We start from the raw sequence: 19,666 nt of genomic DNA on the forward strand, positions 1-19,666 counted from the left end.
AATAAATAGTAATAGTAGTAGTAATAATAATAATGGTTTTATAATTGAAGTACTATTATGTCATAATAAGTAAAACTAGCTGTAATAATAACTATATTAATATAGAACAGTTATAATAAATTTTACTCTCACCAGAGAACCAGAGAATACTGAACATCTTCTGGAGCCTCTTTGCCCACAGTCCACGAGCAGTTCATAATGTACACATTGTATATGACACATGCAAAATTTTCAGCCGCAGAGTTGTTTTTCCCTAAAAAAAATGGTTATAAAATGTAATACATTGTTATTCTGTGAAGGCTTGAGAAAGCGTGTGTGTACGTTCAAAATGGCGCGTTTCCTTCCGAGGCAGCTCCTCACTCTGTCCTGTTACCTCTGCCACAATAAAAGAAGTATGTCTAATAGAGATGGGCGAAGCCGAAGTTTATGCTGATTCGCGGGAACGAAGTTGATTTTTTTCCCCCGATGTGCAGACCTGTAAGCCAATCAGCGACCGGCAGGCTTATGTGATGTCACACAGCCCTTTAAAACCCAGCCATTTTCTATCTCAGCACTTCACACTTCATGTTGTAGCGTCCAGCTGCTGCTATTGTGCTGTGTGATTCTTGCTGCAATCCCTCGCTGTTCTCTAAGGAGGTTCTATATACCCCAAATAGCAGTTCTATTTAGTGACAAAATCGAATAGGAAGAAATGTGTTTGACTTTCATGCATCTGCAGTAGCGATTGGTGGACCAATCCCTGGTTGTTCTTTAGGGGGGATCTGTATACCCCAAATAGCGGTTCTATTTAGTAACAAAATCGAATAGGAAGAAATCTGTTTGACTTTCATGCATCTGCAGTAGCGATTGGTGGACCAATCCCTGGTTGTTCTTTAGGTGGGATCTGTATACCCCAAATAGCGGTTCTATTTAGTAACAAAATCGAATAGGAAGAAATGTGTTTGACTTTCATGCATCTGCAGTAGCGATTGGTGGACCAATCCCTGGTTGTTCTTTAAGGGGGATCTGTATACCCCAAATAGCGGTTCTATTTAGTAACAAAATCGAATAGGAAGAAATCTGTTTGACTTTCATGCATCTGCAGTAGCGATTGGTGGACCAATCCCTGGTTGTTCTTTAGGGGGGATCTGTATACATTGCAATACCTTTTGTGGGCTCTAGTTTACAGCCAGATTTAGGTGTGAAATCAACATAGTTTATACAGTGATTTTCGCTGAAATTACACTGTCAGTTGTGTGGTATCTGTATAACACACATTGCAATACCTTTTGGGGGCTCTAGTTTACAGCCAGATTTACGTGTCAAATCCACATAGTTTATACAGTGATTTTCGCTGAAATTACACTGTCAGTTGTGGGGTATCTGTATAATGCACATTGCAATACCTTTTGGGGGCTCTAGTTTACAGCCAGATTTACTTGTCAAATCCACATAGTTTATACAGTGATTTTCGCTGAAATTACACTGTCAGTTGTGGGGTATCTGTATAATGCACATTGCAATACCTTTTGGGGGCTCTAGTTTACAGCCAGATTTACGTGTCAAATCCACATAGTTTATAAACCACTATGTCAGACAGAAAGGTGGCAGGTGGAGAAGGCAGAGGTGGCAGCACAGTAAGGGGATGTCGCAGCAGGGGTGACTCTGTGAGGCCAGAACTGCCGTTGTCATCTAGTGGCAGTGTGTTGATCAACAACCCAAAGGTTGTTGAATGGTTGACTAGGTCATCCAATTCCTCAAATATAACATCTGACAACCCCAGCCAAGAGACCGCGGGTTCCTCTGATACAACAATTAGTTGGCATGGCCCAGGAGCAGGTCAGCGGCCTTCACCCGCTGCAGGTCAGCGGCTCTGTCCTGTTCCTTTCCCGCAGCCAGAGAGCTACTAGGTGGTCTGGGCTCAGCACCACTATTCAGCAAGACGAAGTGTTTGAGGACAGTCAGCAGCTGCTTTGCAGTGAAGAGGTGGGGCAGACTTCCGCTGCTTTCTGCAGTAGGCAGGCTTTGCATAGTGACATCAGTGAGGAGAGTAGCAGTGACCGGGAAACGCAAATTGACGATGATGTAGCCGATCGCACTTGGGAGCCAGGTGCAGCAGGGGATTCATCATCGTCGGGCGAAGAGAGTGTCAGCTTGCGGAGCAGGCAGGGAGTTGCTACTGTCTCTGTGAGTCAGCAGGGTGGCAGCAGTGCAAGGACGGGAGCCAAACGTCCGCGGGGCACAAATCCCGATTCGCTGGCCCAAATGAGCAGTGGCACAAGGGCTCAGCGAGGCAGTGGCGGTAGTAGTCGCTTAGTGCAGAGTGTTGCCGGTAAAATTACCACCTCAGCGGTGTGGCAGTTTTTTTGTAAAGACACCAGAGGAGCCGAGCGTGGGTATAGGTGGTATCCGCGGGCAGAAAGTGTAGCATGCCCAGGGAGCTAACCTTGGCACCACGGCCCTGCACCAACACATGCAGCATCACCATCCAATGGCCTGGGAGAAACGGGTGTCAGATGCGGTCCATCCTGCAGGCGCAGCAACAGCAGCAGCACCTAGTGGCACACATGCTGTTTCAGCAAGCCAAGGTTCCAGCACGTCTGCCAAAGGGAGCTGTTTGTCTTTGACATCATCTCCCGGTCCAGATGCTCCTGCTCCTCGCTACGATTTGCGCCAGCAGTCGTTCAGCGAGGCGATTACAAAAAGACAACTCTATGCATCCAGCCATCCTAAGGTGCAGAAGCTGACCGTGCTCTTGTCGAAGTTGTTGGTACTGCAGTCTCTCCCTTTCCAAGTCGTGGACTCTGCACCCTTCAGAGAACTAATGGCTGGGGCCGAACCGAGGTGGAGAGTTCCAAGCCGCAATTTTTTTTCCAAAAAGGCAGTGCCAGCCCTTCACCAATATGTACAACAGAAGGTGAGCCAGTCCTTGAGCTTATCAGTTTCTTCCAAGGTGCACGGCAGCGCGGACGTGTGGAGCTGTAATTATGGTCAGGGCCAGTATATGTCCTTTACGGCCCACTGGGTGAATGTGCCCACTGCTCCACGTTGTCAAACTGCTGCTCCTGCGCCAGTGTCCGCCTCCTCCTTCTCCACCACCACCTCAGCCTCCACAAGTGCTGCTCCATCATACCACATTTGCAGGGCACAGTGGTGTCACGCAGTTTTACACCTGGTTTGCCTGGGCGAACAAAGTCACACAGGGGAGGAACTGCTCCGCGTCATGCAAGAAGAAATCAATGTGTGGCTTTCTTCGCGACAACTAAAAATCGGAACCATGGTGACAGACAATGGGAGGAACATGGTGTCCGCGCTGCACCGAGGAGGGATGGTCCATGCGCCCTGCATGGCGCACGTGTTCAATCTGGTAGTCAACAAGTTCCTGAAGTCTTACACCCATTTGCAAGACATTCTAAAAATGGCCAGGCCACTGTGCACGCACTTCAGCCATTCTTACAAAGCCAAGAACACCCTCCTCGAGTTGCAGCGTCAGAACGGCCTACCCCAACATAGTCTGATATGCGATGTTTCCACCCGTTGGAATTCCAGCCTTCATATATTAGACCGCCTGTATGAACAGAGAAAAACCATTAATGATTTTTTGATGATGCAAGCGGACCGTAGTACTCCCTTGTGTAACTTTGATGTCAGCCACTGGCAGCTCATGCGTGACACCTGCCGTTTGCTCAGGCATTTTGAACAGGCCATGTTATTTGTCAGTCGCCAGGACTGCGGGATGAATAACGTCATTCCACTGCTTCATGTCCTGGAACTCATGCTGCAAAATCTGTCTGGTCAGGGCACTGGAGAAGTGGAGACTACATCTCATGGCCACATGAGTCTGCTGGGGGCTGAACTGGAGGAGGAGAACATTGGAGCACAAGCAGAGTCTGGTGCAATTTGTGGTTTTTCTACTCAGGTGACAGGAGAGGAGGAGCAGGAGCATCCGGAGGAGGTAGAAGACGAGGCAGATGACCCAGAAGCACCATGGCAGTATACTGTGGATATGGAGACCGGGAGTCCCTCAGAGTCACTTGCGCAGATGGCCCACAGCATGCTGCTTTGCCTAACTAGTGACAGCCGAATAGTCAACATCCGGCATAGGGATGACTTTTGGCTCTCCACCCTCTTTGACCCTCGCTACCGGTCCAAAATGGGTGACTTTTTTCCTGCTTCCGAGAGGAAGGAACAACTGGCATACTATAGAGAAATACTGAGCACACAGTTGGCCGCTGCCTATGTGCGCCATTGTCCATCCTCTGTCAGGTCTGACCGGGGGATTCCTGGCAGTCATTGCTCACGTACTACTACCACGGCTGCTGTGGGGAGCTGGGGGGGGGGGGCAGGAGCAGTAGCAGTTCCATCAAAAGTCTGGATTCCTTAATGAGCAATTTCCTTCACCCGCCAAGTGAGGAGGGTAGCTGCCATCGTTACCCCCAGGAGAACCCGCTTGTGGAGAGACTGACCTTTGTCAAGATGAATCAGGCTTGGATCGACCAGGATTTCAACTTACCAATGCCTAATGCATTAGATTAGATCAGCCATGATGCCTCCTCCAAACGTTGAGAAATGAGTCAGGGTTCTAACTACCTGCCTCAGCTAATATTTTGATGCTGCCACCTGCCTGATGCCACACATCTGCTGCTAGTTGCACCATCTGCCTCCTACCATCTTTACCAGGGACTGGAATTGTCCGCCACCTCCACACTATATCATAGTGCCACTCTGCAGGCTCCTGCTGCTTCTGATGCCACCTTCACACTATATCATTGTGCCACTCTGTGGGCTCCTGCTGCTGCTTTTGATGCCGCCTTCACACTATATCATTGTGCCACTCTGTGGGCTCCTGCTGCTGCTGATGCCACCTTCACACTATATCATTGTGCCACTCTGCGGGCTCCTGCTGCTGCTTTTGATGCCACCAACACACTATATCATTGTGCCACTCTGCCACTCTTACTGCTTCTGATGCCACCTTCACACTATATCATTGTGCCACTCTGCAGGCTCCTGCTGCTTCTGATGCCACCTTCACACTATATCATTGTGCCACTCTGTGGGCTCCTGCTGCTGCTGCTTCTGATGCCGCCTTCACACTATATCATTGTGCTGCTCTGCGGGCTCCTGCTGCTACTGATGCCACCTTCACACTATATCATTGTGCCACTCTGCGGGCTCCTGCTGCTGCTGCTTTTGATGCCACCAACACACTATATCTTTGTGCCACTCTGCCGCTCTTGCTGCTTCTGATGCCCCCTTCACACTATATCATTGTGCCACTCTGCGGGCTCCTGCTGCTACTGATGCCACTTTCACACTATATCATTGTGCCACTCTGCGGGTTTCTGCTGCTGCTACTGATGCCACCAACGCACTATATCATTGTGCCACTCTGCAGGCTCCTGCTGCTTCTGATGCCACCTTCACACTATATCATTATGCCACTCTGCGGGCTCCTGCTGCTGCTGCTTTTGATGCCACCAACACACTATATCATTGTGCCACTCTGCCGCTCTTGCTGCTTCTGATCCCACCTTCACACTATATCATTGTGCCACTCTCCGGACTCCTGCTGCTGCTGCTACTGCTAATGATGCCACCAACACACTATATCATTGTGCCACTCTGCAGGCTCCTGCTGCTTCTGATGCCACCTTCACACTAAATCATTGTGCCACTCTGCGGGCTCCTGCTGCTGCTTTTGATGCCACCAACACACTATATCATTGTGCCACTCTGCCACTCTTACTGCGTCTGATGCCACCAACACACTATATCATTGTGCCACTCTGCCACTCTTACTGCTTCTGATGCCACCTTCACACTATATCATTGTGCCACTCTGCAGGCTCCTGCTGCTTCTGATGCCACCTTCACACTATATCATTGTGCCACTCTGTGGGCTCCTGCTGCTGCTGCTTCTGATGCCGCCTTCACACTATATCATTGTGCTGCTCTGCGGGCTCCTGCTGCTACTGATGCCACCTTCACACTATATCATTGTGCCACTCTGCGGGCTCCTGCTGCTGCTGCTTTTGATGCCACCAACACACTATATCTTTGTGCCACTCTGCCGCTCTTGCTGCTTCTGATGCCCCCTTCACACTATATCATTGTGCCACTCTGCGGGCTCCTGCTGCTACTGATGCCACTTTCACACTATATCATTGTGCCACTCTGCGGGTTTCTGCTGCTGCTACTGATGCCACCAACGCACTATATCATTGTGCCACTCTGCAGGCTCCTGCTGCTTCTGATGCCACCTTCACACTATATCATTATGCCACTCTGCGGGCTCCTGCTGCTGCTGCTTTTGATGCCACCAACACACTATATTATTGTGCCACTCTGCCGCTCTTGCTGCTTCTGATCCCACCTTCACACTATATCATTGTGCCACTCTCCGGACTCCTGCTGCTGCTGCTACTGCTAATGATGCCACCAACACACTATATCATTGTGCCACTCTGCAGGCTCCTGCTGCTTCTGATGCCACCTTCACACTAAATCATTGTGCCACTCTGCGGGCTCCTGCTGCTACTGATGCCACCTTCACACTTTATCATTGTGCCACTCTGCGGGCTCCTGCTGCTGCTGCTTTTGATGCCACCAACACACTATATCATTGTGCCACTTTGCCGCTCTTCTGATGCCACCTTCACACTATATCATTGTGCCACTCAGTGTAAAAAGAGTGCACTCTTTGATGTTATAGTGGGATCTTGGCCCTCAGCTCAGTCCTTTCGAGCTGGCACAGACGTTACCTTGTCAGGCTGCGTTCCCGCTTCGCTTATTTGGGGAAGTTGGCCTATGTAAGTGCACATGGAAGTGAAGAGTGAAGCGATTCTAAAAGCCGCAGCTGTCATGTGCGTGTCATACTAAAACACAGCATTGTTTGAAGACCAAACCACGCTCCCTAAGCATATTTAAGCATGGCACAACGTTCTACAACACCCTTCAGGCTCTCTGCAGGCAGGAAATGCCTGTTTTTTAACGTGATTCGTTTTGATTGGATTCGGGTCGAAATGAATTTTTTCAAAAAATTCTGCGAATCGGGACGAAACAAATTTTAACAAATTCGCCATCTCTAGTGTCTAACATTACTCCGGTGAGTGCCGCATTTATCGCCTTTTTCTGGTTCAATTGATTGTATATTCTGGATGTGCACCCCGGGCCGGATGGACTCCCCTAACGCCTAGTCTCCTTCTATTTGTCTGCCAAATGTGTTTGCTAATTATGGTGTGAGCAGTGCCGGCTACTGGATCCTCTTTTTTTTCCTCTCCCTCTTGAATTACATTGTTAATCTGCATAGTCTTTTGTCTGGATTTGGCCTCATGCCCATGACTGTTTTTTCAGAATATGTGCTAGCTGTTTTTTTTATTGGCTCCATGTATATCATACACAGGGCTGTGGTTTTTATGGATCCATGTATGAGCCATCTGCCAGAACCACAAATTATGGAGCAGGTCCTATTGGACAATATTTTTGGCTAGTACAGTCTCTTCTTCTGTCTTTGGTACGTGACTTCAGAATCTGATAACAAATATATCCTAAACAGAATGCAGGTCCATTGTTAGCGGCACTTGATACACATGTTTGGGGGCAGGTGGCCTCTAGCTGTGTTCCATATGGAGGAGGAAATATATTATGCCTTCTCAGGCTGTTTTCTGGTGGAGAAGGTACTGTATGTATAAAGCCCTATCTCTGTCTGTTTTGAGGATTTTTAAATGCCACTTGCCACTTTGTGAATGACAGGGTGCGAAGCCGGATGGGCCTGTATGCCCAGGTTGCTATATTTACTTTAGTATTTTTATATTACTTTTTTACTTTTATATATTTATATTGTCTATGCCAGACTTTATTTGAAATCTCCTTCAGGTCATACAGGCGTACTTTCTTGATCTACTAAGAGGCCAGAGCCTCGTGTTAGATCTGGATTGCAGGATATTATTATTGATAAGGGTATATATACATACCTCCCAACATTTGTGAAAGGGAAAGAGGGACAAAATGGCGGCATGCGTAGCCACACCCCCAATCACTCCCTGGCCACGCCCCAAATTTTAGCCATATTATAATAATAAAAATGATCTCAATAAAAAAAAAAAAAAAATACTATCCTCATTGGGATTAGAACCCAGAACCTGCAGTGTCCATGTATAATAATGACACAGTGCCCCAACCCACTGAGCTATAATCTCAGTGATTAACAAGGTGTAGAATTTTGGTAACTGAGAACTATGACTACTGTTACACTGTGACACAGATTTAATGCCTTGGTATATAGGGAGGGATCTTCTCAGAAATTATTGTAATTATTGAGACTATTATTATTATTATGGAGATTATTATTATTATTATCATTATTATTATGGAGATGATTATTATTATTTTTACTATTATTAATAATCACCTCCATAATAATAAAATTTATAATAATAATAATAATAATAATAATAATAATAGTCTCAATAATTACAATAATAACCTCTGAGAAGATCCCTCTCTATATATCAGTGCAGTAAGTCTGTGTCACAGTGTAAATGGCAGATAACATGTCTTAGTTACCAGAAATCCTCAGCTCTGTATCACTGGGCTTATAGCTCAGTTAGTTAAGCTCCTGTTTACAGTGCAGAGGGTCCCAGGTTTGAATCTCAGCCTGGGCAAAACTTTATTTAATTTAATTATATAAAGAGCTTGTGTCTGGGGAAGCCCTGGAGACCATATATTGACATATGCTGATCTGAAGCTGATGACGTGGTCCCTGCTCTCTCTGCTAAGCCCGACACTTCTCTGAAAGATGTCTGCTCTGGGGAACCCTAGGAGATGCAGTGACCATATATGGACAGATGCTGATCTGAAGCTGATGACGTGGTCCCTGCTCTCCGCTAAGCCCGACACTTCTCTGAAAGATGTCTGCTCTGGGGAACCCTAGGAGATGCAGTGACCATATATGGACAGATGCTGATCTGAAGCTGATGACGTGGTCCCTGCTCTCCGCTAAGCCCGACACTTCTCTGAAAAGGATTCCCTCCCGATGTCTGTAGAAGCCATTCTGTACTGTGAGTTCAGGCTTTCAAAGTATTTACTATGGGGACACAGCGCTGGGACACAGCGGGACCGGGGGGGAAAATCCGTGACAATCTCATAGCTGCCCGTGACGCGGGGCAGAGGTAAGAAAAACGGGAAAGTCCCGTCAAAATCGGGACGGTTGGGAGCTATGTATATATATATATATATCCCCCCCACAATTTCTATTGAAAGGAGAGATCTGTAAGGCCACATTTAACAGAATTGAACACTGTGCTGAAGTCATGAGTCTGAGAATTCATTTCTGTGACCAGCGTACAGTGTATGAAAACCCCAAAAACCTGACTGGGTGCACTAGCCCTAGGGTCTCTGGGGGACAAGCATGAACATGGGTCTGTGGAGAGAGTGTGAGGCACACAGGGAAGATTTAACCCCTTGTTGTATGGTGCAGAGGTGCAGGGAGTGTATGAAGCTGTGTCCTCTTCATACAGAGGCATATTGCAGCAAACACCCACCGCTAATACCAGTGGTCACCGATCGCAAGTATTAACCCTGCTGATGCTGCCAGTGGAGCCGCCTGTGTCATTTAAAAGACACATGTGTGTCACCATCTTGGTTCCGATTGTCGCTCCCCGGAATGTTGTTGGGGGGTGGCGATCGGTTGTCATGACAGCCTCAGGTTTCTGTAAATTTGTAACAATGAGCCAGTTGCACATGTAAATGATCTCTTATCTCCTCTTACAGCATGCTGATGTGTATGGGTGAGTAACTCTAGGGCTCCTTTGTGATGGACATTACACACACCGCTGTATACACAGTCCCCTCTTCATACAGGATGTGCCATCATCTTCTTTTTGCACTCCAGCACTCACTCTCTTATGTTTCTCCTGCCTCTCTCTATCCTCATCTCACTCCAGTTACTCCATTATGTGGTTCTCAGCTCATCTATATCATTGTCCTGATGACTCTGCTACAGAAAAGGTGAACGATTCTCGGTATGTAAGGCGTGCTCCTGCTCCACCCATACCGCCTTCCCCAGGGCATCAGGAATGATACAACCTTATGTAGGAACCTTAGCAGTCTTGAAAGCCTGCTTGTAACATCTTGTATTTCAGTCATGCATTAAAAGTTTCACAATCTTAAAAAGGTTATTCCTGTCCATAAAAATGCCACAGCTGGAGGGTTATGTGGTCTCTAACTGTCCATGAGCAATCGCCCTGCCAGGACCTTAATCTTATACTCATGAATACTGAATGAACCGATTGTTCATGGACAGAGATTACATGGCGCTCCATCTGCAGACATTTTATAGATAGAATGGGGCAGATTTACTTACCCAGTCCTGTCGCGATCCAGTGGTGCGTTCTCTGCGGAGGATTCGGGTTCGGCCGGGATTCACTAAGGCAGTTCCCCCAACGTCCACTAGGTGTCGCTGCTGCGCTGAAGTACGTCGGAGTGCACTGAACTTCACCGACCTACCCTGGGTGCAGGTAAGCGCGTGTCAAGCGACACTTTTTTTTAAAATGCGGCGTTTTTTCCGAATCCGTCGGGTTTTTTACGGCCATGCCCCCGCCATTTCCGCTGCGTGCATGCCGGCACCGATGCTCCACAATCCGATCACGTGCGTCAAAATCCCGGGGCAATTCAGGGAAAAATCGGCCCAAATCGGAAATATTTCGGTAACCCATTGGAAAAACGCGAATTGGGCCCTTAGTAAATGACTGGTTCATAAGGTAAAAGACAGGATATCAAGAAATCTGTTCAGAACTTCTATTAGATATATATATAGGTAAATAGCCTAATATCCTGCCCTCCACACTTACAAACACCTTACAAAAAACATGAGCTAAAGTGGCCAACCCCTTTAAAGACTTACCTTCAGGCATATATGTTAATTGCTTTCCAATATATAAAAGTTTTGAACCGCTACACACTTGAAGTTCAACACTCAGCCCTTTGTGTACTATGAATTCTATACTTTTATGAATATCATATTCAAATGAACACCTTGACACCTACAAAGTGAAGAAAAACAGTGTTCAAATATTCAGCAATATTACTACATCAACACATAATACTCATAGCAATGTATAGGAAGAAGAAACTCCTCCATGCAGATAAAAATATAAAAATATATTCACAAGTGTAAAAAAAAAAATTGTAAGAAAATGACAATATGTCATCGTGATGTCCAGATAATTAGCCAGAACTAGGCAAGTGGTGGTGAACTCAGCCTTGCTAAATTTCTGGATCTTAGAGCCCTAACTACAGTGGAAAAAAACACCCTCATAGGGTTAACCCACTATCTAGACCACTAACCCCTTTAAGGAACTATGGGCAGGTCTCATGGGCTGAACCTTTACATACAGGGCTGGTGTCTACTGTATTTTATCAATACAAAAATATGAAAAAGATTTGACTTTTGAAAACGAAAAACATAAATACATAAACACAGAATTAGAGTAGTAGCGGGGTACCAACACCATATAAAGGCAGAATTAGAGTAGTAGCGGGGTACCAACACCATATAAAGGCAGAATTAGAGTTGTAGAGGGGTACCAACACCATATAAAGGCAGAATTAGAGTTGTAGAGGGGTACCAACACCATATAAAGGCAGAATTAGAGTGGTAGAGGGGTACCAACACCATATAAAAGCAGAATTAGAGTGATGGAGGGGCACCACAGCATATAAAGGCAGAATTTGAGTGGTAGCGGGGTACCAACACCATATAAAGGCAGAATTAGAGTGGTAGAGGGGTACCAACACCATATAAAAGCAGAACTAGAGTGATGGAGGGGCACCACAGCGCATAAAGAGCAGAATTAGAGTGATAGATGGTTACTAGAGATGAGCGAGCACTAAAATGCTCGGGTGCTCGTTATTCTATACAAACTTTTCCCCGATGCTCGAGTGCTCGTATCGAATAACGAACCCCATTAAAGTCAATGGGAGACTCAAACATTTTTTCACTGAAAGAAAACATTAAAAGAACAGTGCAGAATAACACATTACAGATGTTTACAGATGTTTTCCTTGTAAGAACACGTTGAAAAAACACTATTCTTCACTTTGCAGGTGTTCACGCATGTCTTCTGCTAAGTTAGGAGATGTGCACGAACATCTGGAATGTGAAGAATAGTGTTCTTTCAATGTGTTCTGCACTTAAATGGTCCCGTGTTCACTGTTTTCACTGTTTTTATTCTATTCTTCACTTTGCAGGTGTTCGCGCGTGTCTTCCGATAAGTGTGGAGATGTGCGCGCACATCTGCAAAGTGAAAAATAGAATAAAAACAGTGAAAACAGTGAACACAGGAGCATTTAAATGCAGAACACATTGAAAGAACACTATTCTTCACGTTCCAGATGTTCGTGCACATCTCCTAACTTAGCGGAAGACATGCGTGAACACCTGGAAAGTGAAGAATAGTGTTATTTCAATGTGTTCTTACAAGGAAAACATCTGTAAACATGTGTAATGTGGTATTCTTCACTGTAAACACTGTTCTTCACTGTCTTTTATTAATTTAACCCCTTAACGCTGAAGCCACTTTTCACCTTCCTGACACGGCCCATTTTTAAAAATCTGACATGCGTCTATTTCAGTGGTTATAACTTTGGAACGCTTTAACATATCCAGTTGATTTTGAGATTGTTTTTTTGTGACACATTGTACTTCCTGTTGGTTGAGAAATTTAATCAATATATTTAGTATTTATTTATGAAATAAATGGAAATTTGGCAAAATTTTTGAAAAAAATAATGTTTTCCAAATTCTACATTTTCTACTTTTTGGAAAGTTGGTCATATCACTAAAATAACTTGATAACTAACATTTTCCATATGTCTGCTTTAACTTGGCATCATTTTTCAAACATCTTTTCCTTTTTTTAGGATGTTAGGAGGCTTATAACTTTAGGTGCAATTTTTCAGATTTTTATCAAAACCTACTTTTGGAGGGTCAATTTAGTTAGAAGTGACTTTATAAGGCCCACATGACAGAAACCCCCCACAAATGACACCATTTCAGAAACTACACCCCTCAAAATATTCAAAACAACCTTTGGGAATTTTGTTAACCCTATGAGCGTTTCATGAGGGTGAAAGATAAATGAAAGTGAAATTACAGAAATGTAATTTTATCTCACTATAGATTCATTGAACACTAAAATTTGCACCTTCACAATGGGTTAAAAAGGAAAATGCATTTTACAATGTTGAAGGCAATTCCTCCTGAGTATGCCAATACCCATTTTGTCACTGTACCCTGCTGTACGGGCACAGGGGGGCACTTGGAATGGAAAGAGCGTTGTTTCGTTTTTGCAGGGCAAATATGGCTGAAAAAGTTTTCATGTGTCAGGATGCATTTGGAAAGCCATAATGGTACCAAAACAGAGGAAAGCCCCAACATGAGACACCATTTTGGAAAGTACACCCCTTGGAGAGTTTAGCAAGGTGTAATTTGTGTAGTTGCCCCAACAGGTGTTCGATTCAATTAGGCCCCAAAAGGGAAAAAAGGTGAAAATGTTCTCAAAAAAGTCACTTTTACCCCAATTTTTTTTAAGCCACAAGGGATAAAAGATGAAACAACCCCCCATAAATGTGTAAAACTATTTCTCCTAAGCACAGGACTGCACCGCTTTTTCATATAAAGTGTTGTATGGGTACACAGTAGGGCTCAGAAGGGAAAGAGGGGCGTTGGCCGTTTAGAAGCCAGATTTGACAATCATCCTTTACATGTGTCAGGATGCATTTGGAGAGCCCTAGTGGTACCAAAACAGAGGGGAACCCCAACAAGTGTCACCATTTTGGAAAGTGCACCCTTTGGAGAATTTAGCAAGGTGTAATATATGTATTTTCCCCTACAGGTGTTTGCTTCAATTAGGTCCCTATATATGAACATTTTCCCAAAAAAGTCACTTTTACGGCTATTTTTTGTATCCCATAAGGCATTAAAGATAAAATAACCCCAAAAAATGTGTACTAGCATTTCTCCCGAGTATAAAATTGCCCCACACATGCAAATAAAATGTTGTATGGGTACGCAGTGAAGCTCAGAAGGGAAAGAGGGGCGTTGGCCTCAGGATGCATTTAGAGAGCCGTAGCGGTACCAAAACAGAGCGGAACCCCAACAAGTATCACCATTTTGGAAAGTACACCCCTTAGAGAATTCAGCAAGGTGTAATATGTGTATTTGTCCGTAAAGTTGTTTGATTTCATTAGGACTTAAATAGGAAAAAGGTGAAAATTTTCTTATAAAGGTCATTGTACCCCTAATTTTTTATAGCCACAAGGGATAAAAATATGTAATAACCCCCCAAAATGTGTAAACCTATTTCTCTCGAGTGTAGAAGTACCCCACATGTGTATATAAAATGTTGTATGGGCGCACAGTAAAAGGAAAGGGGAATGTTTGCCTTTTAGAAGCCAAATTTGACAGAAATGTTTGACATGCATTTGGAGAACCCTAGTGGTATAAAACAGATAAGAATCCGAAAAGTGGCCCTAATTTTTGAACGCACACCCCTTAGAGAATTTTGCAATGTGTAATATATGTATTTGCCCCTACAGGTGAATGATCCAATTAGGCACTAAACATTAAAAAGGTGGAAATTTTCCTATAAATGTCACTTTACCACTAATTTTTGTAAGCCACAAGGGATAATATATTAAATAACCCCGAAAAAGGTGTAAAACTATTTCTCCCGAGTGTAGAAGTACCCCGCATGTGCATATAAAATACTTTATGGGCGCACAATAGAGGAAAAGAGGGATGTTTGTCTTTTAGAGGCCAAATTTGACAGAAATCCTTCACATGTGTCAGGATACATTTGGAGAGCTGTAGTGGTACCAAAACAGAGGAAAACCTGAAAAGTGACCCTAATTGTTGAATGTACACCCCTTGGGGAATATAGCAAGGTGTAATATGTGGTGTAGGGTAATACACGTGGTGAAATGAGCATTTTGAACATACAGGTGGTTTCCAAATATGATGTGCAACGGAGTCCAAGATGGAAATTGCAATTATTTCTGGAAAGTTCAGTGCCCGTTATGTGGCGCCCCTTATGAAATAATGGAGGGGTATAGGGAGCAACGGGACATAACAGTTGTTACAATTATTCATTTTACATAAATGAATTCACAACAGGTTGGGCGTGAATTGTGAATGTGTTGCGTATAAGGAGGTAGAATATACCAGGGGACCAACTAAACTTTTGTCACTCTGGAGGTGTCGCAGGTCTCTTAGTAGTATGTAGTGTCCATCCTGACTCCTCTTTTGGAACAGACTCTTTATTGAGTCCTACCTTTAGAAGCAGCAGAATTCACCGGGAAAATGCTGTCCTAGAACATCTAAACCAGAGGTACTGGGGCCCGTCCTTCTTGTCCCAATATTAGTTTCCTAATACCTTCCTCTTGAAAATGGAGAAATGATACGGCAGGACCTGCACATTGGAACAGCTCGTAAGAGTTGTACAGCATCATCTGAACAATGTGCACGGCCAGCACTTTTGTACCATATCTTCGTTTTCGTAGGGAAATTATGGCCAAGTGTTGCTCTTATTCACCCTAGCGATGCCCATTGTGACGAATATTGCTGCTTTTGGCTGGACCAAATCGACCAGTCAATAGCGGCAAACATGGACAGAGGGGGACAGCAAAATCCTGGACCGCAAGGCACAATTGGTGGCAGTCAGGAACAGCCGCCACCCTGCCCGATCACCGTGTCTACAGACATGGTGATCGGTATTACTGACGTCATAAGTAAATTCGCTTCTATTGGCTGGTCTGAATTGATGAGCCAATAGCAGCGATCATGAACTGGGGGTGTGGGGGGGACGGAACCATTCTGGTCCATGGGGCAGGATGGATGGCTGTCAGGATCAGCCGCCATCTTGCCCTGATCACTGTGTCTGACCGGTGTTGGAAAGTCACTACCCGCCGCACCGTTCTATAACAACGCGCATTGGGAACAGGCTATACAATCTTTATTTATTTTTTAAGCAATTTAGACACATAATGGCTTATTTTTTGCGAGATGAGATGCACTGTAAAAAAAAACCCTTCATTTTAGTGGGTTTTTAGTTTATTGAAGCAATTTTATTAACTTTTTACGTGTGGAGGAAAATAAAATCATCAATTCTTGTTTTGGATTTTTAGCATTTTTGGGGGGGGGGGGTGTTCACTGTAGCATAACAATAATATATTATCTTTATTCTACGGATCACTACGATTACGGTGATACCTCATTTATATAGTTTTGTTTATATTTGTCCAATTTTATTTAAGGAAAACTAGAATAGAAAAAATTGCATTTGTTTTTGTATTGCCATTTTTATAGCAGCATAACTATAGTATTTTTTGATTTACAGAGCTGGTTGTGAGCTTATTTTTTGCGTGAAAAGTTGTTCTTTTCAGTGGTATCAATTTGGTGCTTGTAACTTTTTCGGATCACTTTTTAGAACATTTTTTGTAAAGCAATTTGATAAAAAGTTTTTATTTTTGGCAAGTTTTTTGGGTTTTTTTTCTACCACGTTCACCGAGCGGGTCCAATTATGATTAGGATTTATTGTACAGATTGTTACGGACGCAGCGATACCAAATAAGTGGTTTTTTTTTGTGATTTAGTGTTTTTTATACTTTATTACTTGTGTACAGGGAAATGTGGTGTTTGTGGGGACTTTCACTTTCTTTTATTATTTATTTTTATTAAAAAAAACTTTATTTATTGTTTTAACTTTTTTTAAAGTAACTGACATTTTAGCTTGAACAAGTGATCTTCTGATCACTTGTTCAAGCTCTTTTACAGGTTACACAGTGCAATACAGATGTATTGCACTGTGTAATGTAAGACACTGAGCCTGCTGCGCATGCCCAGTGTCTTACAGCCGGGTCCTGCCAGGAGGCACGGACCCGGCACCAGGAGGAAGATCGCGCAGCCCTGGGCACCGGCAGTCCCGGGGCTGCGATCGGAGCTGCGGACCCCCCCGGTAGGCGCCGCGGGGGGGTCCGATTCACTTGAAATGTTTTTTAAATGCCTCTAACACTCCGATCGCGGGTGTTAGAGGCGGGTGCCGGCTATAATATATAGCCGACACCCGCAGCTTCTGGCGCCGGCTCCGTTCAGGAGCCGGCGCCAGAAGCTTGACGTAATAGTACTGCATTTTGCGGGAACGCACCTCCCGCCATGCAGTACTATTACGTCAAATGTCGGGAAGGGGTTAATGCTCGATCTCGAGATACTCGTCCGAGCAACGAGCCGGGCGGGGTATGCTAATACTCGACCAAGCAGTATACTTACCAACACCATATAAACACAGAATTGGAGTGATAGAGGGGTACCACAGCATATAAACGCAGAATTAGAGTGGTAGACGGTTACCACAGCATATAAACACAGAATTAGATTGGTAGAGCGGTACCAACACCATATAAAAGCAGAATTAGAGTGATGGAGGGGCCCCACAGCGAATAAAGGGCAGAATTAGAGTGATAGATGGTTACCAACACCATATAAACGCAGAATTGGAGTGATAGAGTGGCACCACAGCATATAAACGCATAATTAAAGTGATAGAGGGGTACCACAGCGCATAAAGAGCAGAATTAGAGTGATAGATGGTTACCAACACCATATAAATGCAGAATTGGAGTGATAGAGGGGTACCACAGCATATAAACACAGAATTAAAGTGATAGAGGGGTACCTCAGCATATAAACGCAGAATTAAAGTGATAGAGAGGTACCACAGCGTATAAAGAGCGGAATTAGAGTGATAGATGGTTACCAACACCATATAACGCAGAATTAGGGCTCATTTACACGGCCGTCAGCAGGGAGGTATATGCGACCATATACTGGATGCCCGGCGGCAGTACAGTGGCACACATGTGTGGCACTGTTCCGCGCCGCACACTAGGAAACGATAGAACATGCTTTATCTTTTCCATGGTGTGTGGGTGTGCCCCGCTGTTTCCTCCAGCACAGCGGGCATACCGCGTGTGAATGAAGCCTTAGAGTGGGAAAGGGGTACCAACACCATATAAATGAAGAATTAGAGTGGTAGAGGGGTACTACAGCACAAAATTGTTCTTTTTTTGTAACCCAATCCCTTTATGATTATAAAGGGGTTCGGTTATAAAAAAACAATTGCTGGCGTGGTTTTATATGGTAGTTACTATATGGATAAATGTCTACCATCTACCTTCAAAATCAAGAATGACAAACTCACAGATCCAAGCACTGTGACTGTGGTAATGTCTTATACTTGTTATCCATCATCTCCTTCCTTTTAAAATCAACTTTAACTTTATGCTGATGAGCCTGGGGGTTATACTGTGGCTAATGGAGCGTATACGAGCCTGGCTGGGCACTGAGAGCTGAGGCTACAAGATGCCCCAGTAACCTCTGCAGTTAATTTACATTTTACTAAAAAAAATTTTCAATAAGTTAGGTTAGGTTCCAGGATTATTAAATTACAGATAAGTGCATAGGTAGGCTGGAGATATCTACCATCAGATCTACTTCCTCAGTGTAGGTTTCCTTTAAGATGGTTCTACAAATATTCATTTATATCTTTTTTTGCATAAATTATGACATTGAGGAATCCTGCTAAAATTGTTACATAAAACCTAAAATTAAGACATAGGGTGATGTGTATATTTCCTGATTTGTAACATAGAGTCAAACAACATTTAAAAAGGATTGTATATTCTTTTTCACATGATGTCATATGCCTTAGTCTGCAATCATACGATGGTAGGGGGACATATATACAAGCGCAAGTTTGCGGCCAATCCATTTGTCCCCCATAGGACGGCAATGGCTGACGGAGCAATATGGTGCAGCACACATGCAGCACCGTACCGCTCCGTACACGGGGAAAAGATAGAATATGCCCTGTGGGCATACCTTTGTGTGAATGTAGCCTTACTTTGTCTCCAGATCTGCAGTAGTTTTTGAATGGAAAGTGATAAATGTTTGATTTGTGATATTTACTTTAAGGACATGCCCTAAAGAGTTTTCCCCTCCTATGTTTTCCCCATAAACAACTCCTATGGAGTTTGCTGTGCATTCTAATCCTCTGCTTGCCAATTCTCTTTTTAGTTTAGGGAATGCCAGTGTCATGTGTGCCTTCCTGTGCCCCCAGAGCCTGCTTGAATGATCACTCACCTCTCCCGGCTCCTGCAGCGGTATCCACAGTCTCTGTGGTCCGGCGAGCGCGTTCCTGTGCGCCGGCTCTGTAAGATTTGTAGGGCCAGCGTGCTGATAATTGCCATTGACTGGCCGCCTGCCCTGATAAATTCCTGCCCCTTCCTGTGTTCCCTGCCGGATCTTTTTGTTCTATGCCTGTGAGAAAGCCATGTTCCTTGCCCTTTGGGATTATCCTGATTTCCTGTTGCAACCTCGATTCCTTTCCTGACTACACTCACGTGCTGCCTGTCCTGACCTACTGCTACATTCCCGACTCCGATCCTGTGCTGCCTGTCTTGACCTTCTTCCTGTCCCAGACAAAGCCGCACCTGTGGAGCGACCTGGTGGTAACACACCGCAGAAAGGCCAACCCGCTTTGTGGCGGGATCTGGTGCTAACCAGGTGTCGGCTTATGTCATCGTCCTTGGTAGTCCAATGTGTCCACTACCCTTGGTTCCCTGGCAG

At 44.5% G+C, this 19,666-nt stretch overlaps 1 protein-coding gene across 3 annotated transcripts in view; it reads right to left on the minus strand.

Annotated features, from left to right (window-relative positions):
• The window catches only part of LOC140119165 (interleukin-5 receptor subunit alpha-like), a 48,907-nt gene that overhangs the window by 14,895 nt on the left and 14,346 nt on the right, over window positions 1–19,666 (minus strand). For all 3 annotated transcript variants that reach the window (XM_072137912.1, XM_072137914.1, XM_072137913.1), the window contains 2 exons: window positions 10,886–11,024; window positions 133–253 (listed from right to left, as the gene is read on the minus strand). In XM_072137912.1, the coding sequence (XP_071994013.1) occupies window positions 133–253; window positions 10,886–11,024 (260 nt within the window). The remainder of the gene's footprint in view (window positions 1–132; window positions 254–10,885; window positions 11,025–19,666) is intronic.

This window comes from Engystomops pustulosus, chromosome 2 (assembly GCF_040894005.1).
Source record: "Engystomops pustulosus chromosome 2, aEngPut4.maternal, whole genome shotgun sequence".
NCBI lineage: Eukaryota > Metazoa > Chordata > Amphibia > Anura > Leptodactylidae > Engystomops > Engystomops pustulosus.